Consider the following 17,425-nt stretch of genomic DNA (forward strand, 5'->3'; position numbering starts at 1 on the left):
ATAAATGCATCATGTCAAGACCACAAGTTAAAAACCCTCGCCAGTCTCTGAGAGCGTCACTTTTTGCAGCGCTCTCTTAGGAAACAATGCTGTCATAGCTTGCCAAGCCTAACCGCCTCAGTCTGAGCCTCTGCCCAGAGCTTTATGTGTGTGTGTATATATGGACTTATCATTTCACAGATAAGCATAAATTGAGCTAGCACTGCAACAGCCCGTCTAAAGATAAAACGCCGGACTGCAGCAAAGAGCAGAGAAGAGCGCAAGTGTTCCCAGACTAAATTTAGTGGAACGCGGAGGGTTTTCAGACTGTAGCTCTGGACAGTGGTGGAGCGGCAGCTGACTGACGCCACCCTGTCATCACAGCCAGCATCACTGAGCTGCCACATAGCAGCACAAACAGCACCCAAAGGAGAGACTGGAGTCCACATCCCTCCCTGAGGGGTTTACTAGTACTATTTTTGAACGATTTCCAACATACCATTTTTACTATTACCATTCCCTAACAACTAAAAGTCTACATTACATAATTTATGTATTTTCAGGGTTTAAAGTCCAGAATGTCTTCAGGACTTTTCCAATTGTCCTTAAAGATGATTTGTTTTGCAGTTCAAATCTTTAAGTGTTCTAGGGCATGCTCAGTGTTACAAACAGAAATGGTATTATAATTGATATAACTGTCTTTCTTAAGCATCACTGTCACAATAACAAACAACAGACCCAAGATTGAGCTCTCCTATACCACGCACAGGGAAGTAGACACCAAAGCATGCTGGGAAATACACATTTGTAATCGAGAAAAGTAGAGTAGTACAATGTTTTGTAAGACAGAAAATGACACAGCAGAAGAAACTGGTGGCTGTGAGCAGTAAACTGGAACTCCAGGCTTCATAACAGAAACCAAAAGGTGATAACACAGATGCTACAGCCTACAGTACAGTGCGAACATGTCAAATAGAATTTTGGTTGGAGTATAATGCTGGCTTAAGATTTTGTGAGCTCACCATAAAGATGACACTGTAACCTAGTCAGTTACTAGGTTATGGGGTTAGATGTGCTGCTGGTTTACCTCAGTGTAAGCCTGGGTGACCTGCTCGTACAGGCTCTGATGGCGGTGGATTGCGATTTCCAGCTCCTGCATCTCGGACGGTAACCCTCCCTCACTGCAGACTTTACACCAGGCCTCCACCTCCGACAGGAACTGAGGAAGCAACACAGACACGCATAGTAAGTCATACAATTTGTGTGTTCGCATGAGAATGAATCTAACAAGACAAGAAAAGTAATGTACAATGTAATGTTGAGTTACACTTAATGAACGCTGCAAACTCTAGAGGATGTCAGTGTTGTTGCTGTAGTTTTGAGATAATTTACGGGGATAGTGGCTGCAAAAATGAAGACAGCTTTTACTTTTCTCTCTCTAAATCGCTCTCATTTTCAAACTCTTCTGGCTGTAGTCTTGCCAATTTTCTTTCACTTGTCTCTCTTTCCCCATCTTGTGTTTCATATTTTATCCTGACACTTTTTTGTTTCTCTGTTTTTCATTAGGCTCTTTCTCAATGTCAGCCAACCCCTTCTCTGCCCCCACCACTCTGTCTCTCCCTCTTTTAGTCTTTCATCTCCAGCTCTCTCAAATGTACACTTGTAGCTAATGTCAAGGGCCCAGCAAGAATCAAACAAGTCCCATCTGTTGCCATGTCAACCTTCCAAGAATCAGCAGTAGAGCGGTTTGATCTATTAAATATAATCAGACACTAAAAATGTCCCATTTACATTTTACATTCTGGACGTGTGTCGGCTGCAGAGAGACTAATTGATTAACGGCTTTTCCTCTAATGACAAGAGAAGTGAAGGGGAAGTCCTTACATCAGGTTAGGAGGGGGTGGGGTGGGGGGGTATTGACTTCTATTCCACAAACATAGCCGATGAGCTTCCACCTAATGCAAGCTGGGTACACAGACACTGCTGCGGTTCAGAGGCCATGCTCTGCTCACATACAGTATGTCTAGGTGATTTGTTTCTTATGATCCTACCTGCTCAGCCTTCTGGTGAAAGACAGACGACATGGCGAGGATGGTGGAGCGCTCATCAAGTGCAGCAGCAAAACTCTTCCAGTCCTGATCCAGCTGACCTGAGATCTGTTTTATCTGTGTGGAGGCGTAGTGACTTGCCTCCGCCAGGCGGCTCGCCACTGACATGATTCTGTTGATATTTACATAGGCATTCTGGGAAGAAAAAAGAAACGAAATGCTGTTTTGGTTGGTCTTACGGACATCAGTACAACTGGATTTAATAATTTTTAATATTTTGCATACAATACTGTGTCAAGACACTCAAATCTGTATAAATAATTCTGTTGTTTCTCTAAAACTCTTAACAATTATTTAAATATGTAAAAATAGATCAATGTTGTCTTACTGTTCTGTACTAAACTTAAGACAACGGAGAATTAATTGAATTCTACTTCAAGAGATGTAGAAATGTCTTTTTCATTTTATGTCATGGCTTGTGGGTTTTCGCTGCTAATTTTTTGATGTTAAGATGAGCTAAGGTAGCCTAAGCTAATTTAACCTAACTGCAATACTATATTCTGTGTGTAGTTAAAACTTTAGGCAGATAAACAGGTTAGTTAGCACGGAGCCTGACTGTGTGTTGATCATGCTGGTAACCTCTTCTTATCTCTGCTGTCATGCACAGTGATCAAATATGAGAGTTATGGTGGCGATGACATTAACTACCATGGAGTTCATGGCGAAGTGGTTGTGTTGAGTCTGCAGCTCCACAGCGTGTTGGTAACCTCGGCCAATCTCAGTGTGACTCTGCAGGAACACTTCCTTATTGTGGCTGATCCAGTCAAACATCTGCACACACACCACACCAAACAACATTAATAACAGTGCACACTATTTCACACATTCATTTTCCACGAGCGCAGAAAACCTCGCACTGGAACTCATCACGAACAAATAGAAACCATCTGCCATGAGAGCGCGTGAAAATCAATTGATCAATGATTAAGGATTTCTTAAATTCAAAAAATGATGTTTGACAAATCTTAACTCAAGGTTTACTTATAGCTTTTTGCAGTTGAAAGCTCTGGAAAATCTAGTAAGTGGATCAGATTTCTTTGTCAGACTACTTTTTCCAAGATCAAGAATGAACTTTCACACTCAAATGAGCACTTAAGAATTTTCTCAGCAGGCACAGAAGAAAATAATTCTCTCATTGATCAGCACTATGTCATTACCTGGACAATTACTGACTATATTTTGTTCTTTGATATAAAATGCCTTCGCAGGATGTATTTTTTTATTTTTTTGATTGAAGTTCATAACATAATTCACACATGTAATGAAACATGTGAAGCTTTTTCAAGTAGCGGCCCAGACTAGTCTTGAAGTTGGTGAGTAAAACGTTACCATAACTGGGAGAAACGTTGATTAAAATGACATAAACATGATCCAGGCTGTAAAAAAACAAAGGAATATTCCTTTAAAAACATGAACGTCATTTTCTCATGTTGGCTTCATTTTTACCAGCTGATCAGTGTAAAGCCTCAGAAGCCAGGACAACCTTCAAGGTTGCTTCTCCATCTGAATCAATCTTTGCAGACAGATGGAGGCCGGTCGTAGCAACGTGTGGTTACCACGGTTACCACATCATCTACCGTACACAGTCATTTCTCTAGCAGTGATTTCCACAGAGAGAACACCTCGTCAGGTCTGACTGTTTCCTTGGCTCGACTGCGAGTGCTGAGTGTTACCCACAGTGTAAACTCATCCACACACCCCCACAGTTCCTCAGCATGACAACACTGATGTGGACAAAATGTTTTCTTTTTTTCTCTCTGTTTGCTTTACAGTAAATATTTACTGCTCCTTCATGTGGATTTCTGTGTGGAACAACACACCAGGTCAGCTGACGCCGTCTGTCGGTATGTGAGTGTGTGTTTGTGTATGTGTGAGAGTACAAGCTGAACTCCCATCAACAACACTTCAGAGAGCAAGAGGCGAGGCTATAGGTAGCCTCATGGTTCAGCCATCCGGATCCATGTATGTGACCTTAGTCATTATACAGTACCGTTGCCATAATAACTGGTGTTTTTGCATCCACTCATCTTTAAAACTGTAAACTTTGTCACCAGGATATATTTGTATTTATTGGGTGCAGATGTCAGCAATCCCAGACATCAGTTTGCAGTAATCAGCGATGTATGTAGGTATTTTCTGTTGTGTTTAAATGCTAGATTTTTGCAGTATTTCTTTTAGCAATCTAGTGATTTTACAAAATAAAAGCATTTCAGAGGTTGCAATTACTTGTATTCCTTAAATACTGCCCCCCTCACATCAGAGAGTGTGATCTTTCTATATATAGCATGTTGCAATGAAACTGAAATAGTTCAGCATGTTGTCTTAGACATGATGGTATGATAATGATGAATGGAATCCAAACATTCACTCACAACCGCAGCTAATCACTTAGCTGGGGTAAGTGAAGCAATGCTGGCGGATTTTCCACTGTATTAACTCTTAACAGTGTTCCTCTGTTTACATTAACAGTACAGGCTAATTTATTTATACCACCAAGGATTTTCCGGAAACATGTATGGTGACACAGATGTGAAAAGGATATAGAGTGAAATGGAACTGACCTGGAGGAAGAAAAAAAGTTCAAATCCTACATGGAGGTAAAAATGAACATACCCCTGCCCTGTAATTTCAAACTAAATATCCTATTATTATATTGAATCCCAGCTGAGGATGTGATGTTACTTTTGTTGACAAAATCTTTTAGCCTCTGAACCTATTTTTAGGTTCCACCTCGTCAGGATGATGTGATGACTCAGTCAACAGAATGGCTGATATGTCAACAACAAAGCACCAAATATTTAACAGTTTTAATGATCAACACATTTGCTCATGATGGCTTAACTTAACTCTTTCTCTGTGCATCACATCTCTGAGGCTGCTTCACAGTAAAGCTGCAGGAACGCAACATGTTGGTGTTGAGTTAGACTACCTTTTGCGTTTAAATCTATATTTTTACTTTTTTTGGCACTTGTGTTTAAACTAGTTTGTATCAAACGCAATCCATTACTTTGATCAAGTTCTTGTTTCATCACACCTCATGCAGCCATCACAATATGCAACAAGATTATTACACTTGTTGCCTTTTCTCTGTATCACACAGCCCTACTGATAATTTCTGCTCATTTAGCGACATCAGGCTCAGGTATGACTGACCTTCTCTGCGTCCTGTTCGAAGAGGCGGAGCTGGAAGCATTGGTCCAGCTTCAGCTTCCTGACGTGCCACATCTGATGGAGGTGCTGTCTAGTGGAGTGGAGTTTATCCAGCAGACTGGCCACCTGGCAAAAAACAAGATTTAAGAACTGTTCCATGACGTATCTTATAATGTCTTATCCATTTGGAGTTCAACTGATTACATAGATTTGAGATTTGATTGTTTTTCAAAACAAATATCATGGTTGGACAGAATAATACGACATCAACTGCATGTTTTATCCTCCAGTTTGATATTTGAAATTGTCAATCCTTCACCTGTAGTCATGTGAGTGGCGGGGCCTCTGGTCATTTTTATAAAGTTACTTAAAATCCACAGTTTTACCTTAACTTTTAATGAAAAATACATGCATTTTCTTTCTTCTAAATTACTTAAATTGCTTTAGCTCTTGCTAATTTATGTTCATCTTATTGTTTAATTTATTTGTTTATCTTTATTTCAATTGCAAAGCAATAAACAGACTGATAAACAAGATTTCAATAAAAACAATGCAAGTATGTAAGATATATAGTTCACGCCTCATATCAAATATTAATATAAATGCATGTTTTTGTTATGTACTGTGTATGTGTTTGTGCAAACAACCTGTGAAATTAAACTCATTGTGTTCTTTAACTTTTCCTGTGGAGTCCTTCAGCTGATGAGCTGACATGTGGTGAGTACATCTCATTAGCCCTAATGGGCGACGCTAACGAGTTGTGGGCCTTGGCTAGGCGAGGACAGAAATGAGACCATGCACTTAATCATGCATTATGGTATGGGGTGCTTTTAGTGTTCACAGGTTGTAATGATGGAATGTGTCAAATTTGGTTAGGAGCATCACTTAGTGAAATCATCAAGGTTCATCTTCATAGTTGGTAAATAAAAATGACTGTTCTATTCTGTATCGTGTTGGCTCTGTTCTTACTGTGTTTGGTATTTACTGCCAGATTTCCTAGTGAGAGTAAATCTCAGTTTTTGTTGTCAATATTCCAGCAGTCAAATGAGCTCTGAGTGTATGAAAATGTACGTGTGAATGTAAACAGTCAGCTCCCTCTGTATATCTGACAATAGGCCTAAAAGCATCAACAGATTACACAGTTTAGTGGAAACGATGTATGGCTACAATAGTTTATCGTGTTTTAACGCTTTATTCTAAATTCCACATTCCTCTACGCAGAAGGATAATACTTTATTTAACCAGCGTTTTCCTAGTGCTTGTTTATGTCATGTAGACTGACTCAGATGAGCTCACGCCACATCATCTTTTGCCCTTTTTTCATTGCCCTTCAATGTTGCTTGAGGGAGAGCGCTGAGCTTGAAGCATGCTGCATACATATCTGCCTGCTTTGGTACAGCAACTCTGATGTCTGTAATTTGTTATGTGTGCAATAATAAATCTTTTTTTCCAATTGTTGTTTCTCCCTGGTCCTATTTAAATGCCCTTTTCCTTACTGTATCGTGGATAAAATATAATTTTTCATATATTCCCAGCTTGAATGAACTTCCCTGGAATGGACGACTTACCTTGGGCACCAAGCTCTGGAAGTCAGCAGAGCCTGAGATGCAGTTCCTCCCTGAAAAACCATCACTAGATCGGATACACTGCAGCAACCTTTGCCCTTCTCGGTCCAACTCCTCCACTGGAGCCTTCAGCACCTAAAGGAGAGGAGGAGAGGAGAGTATAAATAAAATACTTAAGTGGTTTAACATGATTCAAAGTTGTCTGTAATGATGAGAGAAGTATGATGTTTACCACTTTAGATGTTTCTACAGTTTGAATCAGACTGTCCTGACAGTATCTCTCCCACCTTTTTCTTCAGCTGTGTGTGCTCCTCTATCAACCGACGGGATCCCTCCACATCCGCAGGAAACTCCTTCTTGGACAGAAGCTCCTGCAACACACAGTACAACTTTTTCATATTGGGATGAACATCCGTTCATTCATTCGTTCTTTCCCTTGATCCCCCATTCATTCATCTGCCCATTTATCTGTCCATCCCCTACCTGCAGGTCCTCCAGTCTGGACAGCAGGTGAACAGCGTTTGACATGAACTCCTCAAGAGAGACTCTCAGCTCCATCCACTCCTCATGGTTGTAGTCCAGAGAGCCTTCAAAGTCGTCTGTAAGCTGGGAGGGATCCACCAGTTTGGCCAGACCTTCAACTGACACCATGCTGGTCTGGTACACACAAACAGAAATTATCAAAATATATTAAGAGAAATATCAAAATGCATGTTTTTAGCAGTGATGGATCATCCAGGTTTGTGCTATATGTTCCAGTGACCCCACTCAGGTCTGATATACATAGTAAGAAAATACATATACAGATGGTATTTATCTAGTATGTACCTGGTAAAATCTAGAAACTGGCTTGGGACTCTTTAACGTTTCAGTAACTAAACCAGAATACTTGATTCTATTGGCTAGAGCATACTTTTTATCTTCATGATTACCAGACCTTCAGAAATGAGCCAAAAATCACAAAATTCAGACTTGTGAATAAACTTGGATTTGTCACTTATGAATCTTGACTTACCTGACTTAAGACTGACCCAGTAATGACACATTTACAAAAAGTGAACTACTGGTATTCCATATTAAGATCAAATAAAATAGTCTATTACAAAACAGAGTGTGACTATGTTCAGGAAATAAGTTAATAAAAGATTTTTGTTTCCCTTATGTTTAGCAGCTTGGTACATTAGCAAATGAGAGTGAACTCCTGACTCCTAACATTGTGAACACTTAAATTTGGGCTGAAATGTGTTTTTCAGAAGAGAGAGAACAGTCTTCAATCATTCAAAATCTACCTATGAAACAAATTGTTTCAGTTTCTAAACTAAACTGTTAGCTAACCTGAACCAGACTGTTTTAGCTATACCCAAGCCTTAGCAAACATAAGCAAACACCTGCTAAAGTGAAACGTTAGCTAACCTGAACCAATTAGTTTTATCTCCTGAACTTAACGTTAAGTAAGGTGAACCGTTAGCTATCGTTAAACCGAACCAAACCGCTTTAGCTACTAAACCCAAGCCTTATCTAACATAAGCCAAACCGTTTCACCTGCTTAACTGAACCGTTAGCTAACATGAACTATAGGTCTGAACCACCAAAAACAAACTTTTTAGCCTGTTAAACTTGAGTGTTAGCAAAGGTGAACCATTAGCTAACGTTAGCGTTAACTCGAACCAAACCGTATTAGCTAGTAGTTAACTAACAACCCAAGCCTTATCTAACGCTAGCTAACATACACCAAACCGTTCCACCTGCTAAAGTGAACCATTAGCTAACCTGAACCAATTAGTTTTATCTCCTAAACTGAACCATTAGCTAGCTTGAACCAACCAGTTTTATGTGCCAGCCTGAACCACCTAAAACAAACCTTTTTATCTGCTAAACGTAAGTGTTAGCTAAGGTGAACCTTGGCTAGCGTTAACCCGAACCAAACTGTTTTAGCCCCGACGGTTAGCTACTTAAACTAATGGAAACGTTTACCGTTAATCAAGGTATCCAGAAATAATGTTAACTTGCTTGTTTTCTACAAGACAAGAAAAATATGAAGACATTCACACAGAAGATAAATTAATTTATAATTAATTAATACATTATTCTATTTAAGACTTTCAGGGACTTGTCTTTCATGAAAAAAGATGTAATGATAACTGGGGCTAACTTGAACCAAACAGCTATAACACTTGCTAGCTGCTAGACTTTGAGGGACCAACAGGTGAAATTATTGTGTTCCCTTTCAGCTTTGCCACACAATCCTTTCACGGTAAAGATCTAATGTGAACATTATTGCTGTCCAAACAGAACTGAGACAAAAACAAGGAAGCCCACTGACCTCAAAGGAGAACTTTGCACTGCCGAAGTTCGTCTTCTGCTTCTGCCAGAAGTTGTCCGGTTTGATGATGAGCGCCACACAGATCTCAGCGGGGAAAAACTCCTGCAGTGTCTTCAGCAGAGGCTTGATCAGTTCCCACTTGGAACCACGCATGTCGATGATGACAGTAAAACCACGTTTACATACATCCTCACTGATAGGAGACACAATCAACAGCAGAGATGTTGAAGATGACAAATAGAAGGGGAAGAGAGGGACCACACAGTCAGACAATGTAGAAGAAATGGTAGAATAGCATGGAAATGAACAGAAAAACGTTTAAATGAATTAATCTAGCTGTCCCTAATCAGACTAATTACTAAAAAGGAACCGACAGTGAACCAGTATAAGCAGCAGTCTGCAGCAGAGGTGGTGAGCTTGCAGGCAGTCACTGATATATGTTTACTGTAAAACTATTATTTATTTTTCAAAATGTGCCTTTTGGCGAGCAAACTGTCTTGCAGCATACATTAGATGCACAGCAAAATCAACAGTTAGCAATCAGGAACATTTCTGCCTCCCCAGTCTCAGCTGCTTCCTTACCAGCGAATCACAGAGTCTCTGAACACAGGAGTGTGGCAGGGGAGATGTACCATTTCCCCATTTTTGAATCAAAACACGAGTGGTGTCTGATATTTTGCATGTCACACGTTGGTAAGTAATGCTGTGTTTGATGAAGTAAAAGACGAAGATGATTCAATCAGAGCTACTTGAACAATTTTACTAGGAGTCAATTAGTGCAGTGTTAAGTTAAGAGCATAAGGAAGTTTAATCAAAATGACATTCACTGGACATTGTAAACAGATGTTTCCTGGTGATCAGAAGCTGCTCGGAAACCAGCACAGAGCCAGCTGTGCATGTCGGAGTCTAATGGGCCTTAAATTAAAGAGCAAAAGTATACTGAAATGACCTCAACTCCACACACACACACACACACACTCACACACAGCCTCTATTAATATAAATTCAACAAAAGCATATCCATTATAATCTGCCTCAGGGAAGCACAAGCTCCACTTGTCACCACGGAAACAGCAGCTCGATTAGCAGGAGGAATCAGAGCGGGGCCGATAGAGATCAAATGATAGTATAGATTTTGGGCTACTTCGGTTCAATAACACTGTGTTCTAGTCAGCCAGGTAAATGTATTAACATGCACAACAGTCTCTGTATGCAGATGCAAGCACAGACTAGATTAAAAACTCTGTTGTTGCATTCAAGGACACTCTGGCGTCTAATAATTTAGTCAGCCTTTTATTTACATTTCATACTGAATGATTTATTTGGCTTTTTGTTTTCATTTTCTTATAACACAGCTCATCACTGCAATCCTTTCTAGCAAATGACTTTCAATTCTTGATGTCAGAGCGTCCTTGAATGCACCACCGAGGGGTTTCAAAAATGGTTCCTGCTTGCAGCTGCATAGTACCATGATGATAATCTGTTTTTGACCCCCAAAAACTTTAAAGCGACTAAATGTGCTCCGCGATTAGATTACTAGCTGTGTTATCTATGCTGAACTTGTTTCAAGTCCCTGTAAGTGGATTTTCATTGATAGAAAATAAATGAAAGCAACACAGGACAAGGAAAATCGAAACTTGCTTTAGAAAATGTTGCTGTTTTTACTGCAGCAGGTATTTCAGCTGGCTTGGATGTCACAAAGTCGGTGCTACAGATCATCTGAGTATCATCATCATATAATCATCAGTAAAGGATCTTTGGTGCCACTGCTCATTAAGTCACTAAAATAGGTTTAAAATCTGTATTAAAAACGGACATGACCCAAATCTTTTTTACAAAGGGACATATTTGGAGAATCACATGGACTGGTCTGTGACTGATTATTGATCAGTTTTCTCCAGACCAGCTCATTCCCTGCAGGCTGTGATGAGGGGCAGCAGGAATAAATGGACTTGACATTAAGTGTGACAGACTTGCAGCTGTCTGCTGCAAACACTGCAGCTTTCATGCTGATGCAAATCAAACGCTGCTCTCAGTCTGCTGCTGCGATGCAGAAGAAAGGAGCATTTGATTCCACAGTGCGGACAGCACTGAAGCACTCCATGTGCACTTCACCTCCCAGATTTCCTCCTAGTATCTGTCACAATTGAGACTAGTTCACTAAACGTCATTGTCCTGAAGCACAGTTCTGAATAAGAAGTGTAATTAAAAGGTAACAAAGTTAATAACTGTGATTAAATCTCATCTAAAATAAAGAATACACATTCTACTTGCATGTGTGTGTGATGGGAATGTGTGTACCTGGGAACAGTAGACAGGTAGGTTACCAGCCTCCTCAGGTCCTCCTGTTTTATTCGGTCGTGGTTACTCCTGGCAGGAAATGTCAGGATCGGTCCTCCTCTTTTATCTCGCCCACCTGTGCATGCACACATATAAATAATAAGCTTGATGTTGCCACACCTGCAATGTTTAAAAGGTATTCATATGGCCTGAAGAATTGGTGACAGAAACATTTGGTGAATATATTCCTTCATTACAATGAATATAGTAGTAGCAGTTGCTGCAGCAGTACAGTAGTAGCAGTACTAGTGGTTGTAATAGTAGCAGCAGTGGTTGCTGTAGTAGAGGCAGTAGTAGTAGTAGTAGCAGTTGTAGTAGTAGCAGTAGTAGCATCAGTAGTATTAGCAGTGGTAGCAGAAGAAGTAGTTGCCAAGCAGTTTTAACAGTAGTAGTAGTAGCAGTAGTTATGGTAGTCGTAGCAGTAATAGTAATAGCAGCAATAGTAGTAGCTGCAGGGGATGATAACAGTAGTTGTAGTAGCAGAGGTAGTAGTACCAGTAGTAGTAGTAGTGGTAGTAGAACTAAAAGTGGTGGTAGTACTAGTAGCAGTACTGTAGTGGTAATAATATAACAGTAGTAGTAGCAGTAGCAGGAGTAGTTGTAGTGCTTGTAGCAGCTATGGCAGTACTGTTAGCAGCAGTAGTTTATAGTTAGTTGTAGAATTGTTGGTACAGCAGTGTCACAATACCAGAATAAAGAATACTTTCTTAAATGTTACTGATACAATTCAAACATTAGCCTCAACAAAAAAAGATACATTCTAATAAAAAACTAAATACAGATCACAAAATCAATGAACTGACCACTGAAGAACTGAAATTACGGAGCAGACGTTACTCTACACTATAACCATCACTCCATTATCACCAAGTAGACGACATCAGTGTTAATCTGCACATTACTTTACACTAATAGCTTTAATATCTCTGTATCTGTAACATAACTCCCATCACAGCTACATCAGCCAGTAAACACACTTTCCAAGGGCTCCCAAACCCATCCAAAATACAAACTCTCTCTCTCTCTCTCTCCCTCTCTCTCTCTCTCCCTCTCTCTCCCTCTCTGTGATAAATTATGTGTGTAGAGATGTTTTGGTTAGATTAATGTAAGAAACACAAACCGCACTGTTTATGAAACTGCTACTCAGACGTGGAAAATGGGTTTGTGTGCGAGTGTGAGTGTGTTTGAGTGTGTGATTGGGGAGGGAGTACGCTGCTGTAATCTAAGGAGAAATCTTGATGACAGATTGTTGTTGGCGCTCTCTCTCTCTCTCTCTCTCTCTCTCTCTCTCTCTCTAGGTCTCTCTCCCTCTTTTTCACTGGTATACATTACTACAATAAGGAAAGAAAGCGCGCATGTTACATTTTTACAAAATGTTGACTACAGTGGAGCTTTATTACCACATAGTACAGACCTTTATGGGTTTACTTGGTTCCTAATGACCAGGTGAGACCAGAACCTGAACCTGAGCGGGGCTGGGGTCCAATTTAAATTGTAAATCTAAAATCAATCTGGATCCGGGTCTGGGTAGGGTCCTGTGGTATTGCCTGGGGGCCTTGGATCTGTGCGTCAATATGCGTAATACTTGAGTTGATCTACGCTGACGTGTTATCAGCTTTGATCACATGACGCCTCATAATCATCGACATGGGGCGCAGTTCAGATAGACCGCGTTCAGGATTTTGTCAGGTCTACTTTGGGCCGTTCTGATTCTCCTTGTGTCCCTTTGTGATCGGGTCTCTTTTTTTTGGACAATAATTGAATCAGATTCAGGTGAGGTTTCCCTGGGTCTGTTTCAGATCTAGTCCAAAATCTTGGAGTCACGCAGGCCTCGACCACAGAGCTGAGAATAGTACACTGACACAAATTTCAACAGCAATTCTGGGTTCTTCTCAATTTATAGCAGCTGTTGTAGTGGGAGAAAATTTAGATTGTCAATATTCTGGGGGGGAAAATGTCTTTGGGAGGTCATGTGATGTTACCTCTTGTTTGTTCAGATTCAAAACACATCAAATGGCTGAGTGTTTGTGAGTGTGACGGCCTGCGGAGTGAAACTGTTCATGTGTCTGCTTTCTCTGCTTGTTTTGGCACACACAGATCTGCAGCGCCTGCCAGTGGGGAGAAGTTCACATAAGTCATGTTCAGGGTGTGAAGGGCCTGTGATGATTTTTCCTGCCCGTTTCCTGTCTCAGAAGGTGTGCAAGTGCTGGTCCACCCCAATGATCTTTGCAGTCCTGCAGTCCCTGCAGTCCTGAAGGTTTCCGTGGCTGACACAGAGCTATTGAGAGTATGTTGAGTGGGCTGAGCAGACTTGACGCTGTCTCGGACGAGGCCTGGACCTCGAGGAGTTTGACAGAGGGGTCCCAGGACCAGCGGGGACAGCACTGACAGGTATAGAGATCTGGGGCCGTATTCACAAAACATCCTAAAGGTAGCTAAGTAAAGGTAGTAAAGGTAGGAGAAAGCAAAAACAAGTAAAAACAATCCAGTAACAGCAGAGATGATGGTTTGCATAACTCTGCAGCGCTGATGAATATCTGTAATGTGTCTCTGTGATGTAACGTTGTCCGTTTTTTTACTAAAAGTTGCTCTCAGCAGTTTTGTGAAAAGCTCGGTCAGGAACCTGTACCACCATGTAGGAGTTTGGTCATCTAACACCGACTGAAACTCACCTGACACAAAGGCAACTTTCTCCTTTAAGACGGGAAGAACATCAGACGCCTTGATGCCTTCAGTCCTGAACGACCCTGAGGAGAGACAGAGAGACAGAGAGACAGAGAGACAGTCAGTCGGTGGAGCTTTTAGTATTAATCCCATTATCAGATCAACATTCCTGCGAGAAAGAACACACATCCACACCCACACACACACACACACACACACACACACACACAGATCTCGCTTTTGCGAAGGCTTTTGTCTTTAGCATACTTTAACATTGTCAATGGCATTGTAAGCATTTTACACCTTTGTAAATGGTATTAGCAGTAGAAGTATTTGTCCACTCTACAGCATTGTGTGTGCAGTGACATGAGAACAAATTCACTTCATCTTTATTTTCCATCCTTCGTAATCTCTTCATATCTTTATGATTTCATTCCCCTGGTCTTGTTCTCGCTCTTCCCCTCTCAGTTCATCTGGTCATCCGTCTGTCATGTTATGAAAGCTCTCTCTCTCTCCCTTTCATTTTTACTGATGCTCTCTCTACCCCCTCGCCTCTCTCTCTCTCTCTCTCTCTCTCTCTCAGTAGAAAACAAGCCCAAATGTCCGTGTCCTGCTGTGTGTATGTGCATGTGATACACTGTTCTGGCTGCAAAACACACACACGGACACACACACACACACACATTCCAAGAACATTTCACAGAGAGAACGCTAAGTCGGCAAAATCTATGTCAGGACACAGAAAGAGAGAGAGAGAAAGGGAGCGAGACCCCAGATCTGACTGGTGTCTCCATTTTAAAAGTCAGTTCCATGTTTTAAAGCGCTGACGTCAACACAGACCTGTTTTATATTCATGGGATATAAAGGCCACAAAAAGCGGGGCGGAAGAGGCCATTTTAATATTCAAATCTGTTATTTTCTGTTTGGAAACAAGAATTTGTCAATACTGGGACAAATGTTCTACTCTGTATTTATATTGACCCCCCCCCCCCCCGGTGATTTGATCTCACGTGAACAGCTTTTTAACCAAAGGGCGAATGATGCACCGGGATCAGATCGCTCAGCCACATTCAGAGGTCGTTGTCGATTGCGACCAATCAGAGCTGTCCACAATTCAGCAGCTGAGCAATTAGTCACGGCCACCGATGTCGTTCAAGGTTAATGATCTCATCGATCCACTTGATGTTGGCTCAGGGTTTACAGAAATAGTATTGATTTAAACTTGATGGAGCGGTTTAACCTACAGTACAGAGATGGACTGTATCCAGCTGCAGGTGGCGCCATCCTATTTAAAGGACCATACCAATGTTTATGCTCCTTTCGTTGTTTTTGTTGTTCAATTGCACGCTGCGTCGTTTTAAGTTTAAAGTCCAACAGCCAGCTGGAGGGGCGTGTCGGTGTTTGCTGTCGACACTGAACGGAGGTGTAACTAAAAAGTTAAGAAGACAACTTCCTGCCATCTCAAAGTTTCTCTGTGATCAGTCGTTTTACATGTCAACATAGAAGCATACACAGCCGTTGTCATTAACCTGTATTTAACCTGTCCCACTGTCTTACCAGCTGTCACCTGCAATGCATTTTTGTTGTTTGCCAACTGAAAAGAGAGCAAAGAAGAAGAGACTCAGCCGTGTTTATGTTGCTCGGGTGTTTCACTGTGGACAGAGGTCTCTACAAAAATGACCAAAAAGACCATTCAGTTCAAATCAACATCACAACTGGTTCCTTGGGATGCAATGAAAACCCGTTCTGATGCCAAGTGACAACTGGATATTGACCCAATTGACAGCATCAGGTACTAAGCTATTGTATATCACTATCGCAAAACCCGCACACACATGCACTGCACCGACAGTACCCTCCCATTTCAGCTAAACTGTTAGCTGTTAGCTAAACTCACAGTAAGCTCGATTGAAAAACACGGCAGTGTCATCTGACTGTTCACTGACTGACTGATAATGTTAATGACAAGCTGTTAATACCGATTAACAAAGTTCCTCGGTGATGGAGACACAGCTGGGCGGTTGAAGCCAGCTCTGAACAGACGAGTCCGTATTTGTCTGTCTTTATATTGAAATCTAAATGATAGTTTGGATTTCGCGTTGAAGGAAATGAAGGAAATAACAGAGAAGGGAGTGTGCTGCCAACACCAAACTCTTTTGCTCCAACAGCATAACACACACAGCAGAGGAAGTGAGTGAGTGTGAGTGTGTGTGTGTGTGTGTGTGTGTGTGTGTGTGTGTGTGTGGATGGGTCGGTGAGTGAGTGAGTGAGACTCATTTGTCCATTACTGTTGAGAGGAAACAGCTTTTGTCAGTTCAAAACACACAGGAAGCTGTCAGTCCTGACTCTGGACAAACACACATTTCAGTTTTCTTTTGTACAGAGATGTTCATCTTGTGTTTGATAGACCTGATTGTGAAGGTGGTAATGTTCAGTTTAGTTTCTAGATTGTGGTGCTTTTTACTACTGTGTTACAGTGAGAGGTGTCTCAAATATGTTGCCCCCCCCCCCCCCCTCTTTATATTAAGGGCAGATGTATGAAGCCTTTATAGATGCTACAGTGTCATTTTAGATTCTTTATATCTTTCTGTGTAACTGTTGTTACCAGGAAAAAGGAGAGAGTGATAGAGAGGCTTATGCAAATAGTTTCAACTGTTGGACACACCTGAACAAAGACACAAAATACACACACACACACACACACTTGTTTTTAGGAGGACATTGCATTGACGTACATTCATCACTTAAGCACTTCTTATTCTTTATTATGGTCATAATTGTGCTCATGATTGGCCTTTATTTTACTGCTTATAGTTGAGCGTTCCCAACTTTAAGACAAATCCGACAGTCTGTAAATAAAGATTCAGTACCCCCATTGCAATAACGGCTACACTATATACTTTGAGAAACACTGTCCTCAAGTCATTTTTAATTGTTAGTTGTAAATCGTACAATAAAAGTAATAACGGCAATGTTTTCGCTACAATTATTCAGCCTGAACTTTCGGCACCACAGCTGTGCATGATATTGTCTTACTTATCGCCCTCTGCCAGCAGTCATTCTGTTAACTCATACAGCATTGTAACAGCAGGAGCCTCATGGTGTTCTGCTCTGTTCATTAGACGCTATAAAATAATGCTAATGCATGCAGCTGCTGTTGATATGAACTCATCACTTCCCAAATACGCTTCATAATAAACATGTTTCAGGGTAAAGGCTGCAGTGAAACCACCTCAGCAAGTGTTTTCAATACTAACAAGGCCAGTTAATGTCAGTTTGAAACACCGCAAGGAGAG

The 17,425-nt window shown here is 41.0% G+C and overlaps 1 protein-coding gene across 1 annotated transcript in view; it reads right to left on the reverse strand.

The window, feature by feature from the left end:
• The window catches only part of kalrna (kalirin RhoGEF kinase a), a 115,801-nt gene that overhangs the window by 70,618 nt on the left and 27,758 nt on the right, over nt 1-17,425 (reverse strand). The window contains exons 2-11 of the mRNA XM_070914871.1: nt 14,138-14,212; nt 11,427-11,541; nt 9,126-9,318; nt 7,286-7,459; nt 7,090-7,173; nt 6,806-6,937; nt 5,241-5,363; nt 2,736-2,858; nt 2,031-2,222; nt 1,067-1,198 (exon numbers count right to left, since the gene is read on the reverse strand). Of these exons, the coding sequence (XP_070770972.1) occupies nt 1,067-1,198; nt 2,031-2,222; nt 2,736-2,858; nt 5,241-5,363; nt 6,806-6,937; nt 7,090-7,173; nt 7,286-7,459; nt 9,126-9,318; nt 11,427-11,541; nt 14,138-14,212 (1,343 nt within the window). The remainder of the gene's footprint in view (nt 1-1,066; nt 1,199-2,030; nt 2,223-2,735; nt 2,859-5,240; nt 5,364-6,805; nt 6,938-7,089; nt 7,174-7,285; nt 7,460-9,125; nt 9,319-11,426; nt 11,542-14,137; nt 14,213-17,425) is intronic.

This window comes from Enoplosus armatus, chromosome 11 (genome assembly GCF_043641665.1).
Source record: "Enoplosus armatus isolate fEnoArm2 chromosome 11, fEnoArm2.hap1, whole genome shotgun sequence".
Classification (NCBI taxonomy): domain Eukaryota; kingdom Metazoa; phylum Chordata; class Actinopteri; order Centrarchiformes; family Enoplosidae; genus Enoplosus; species Enoplosus armatus.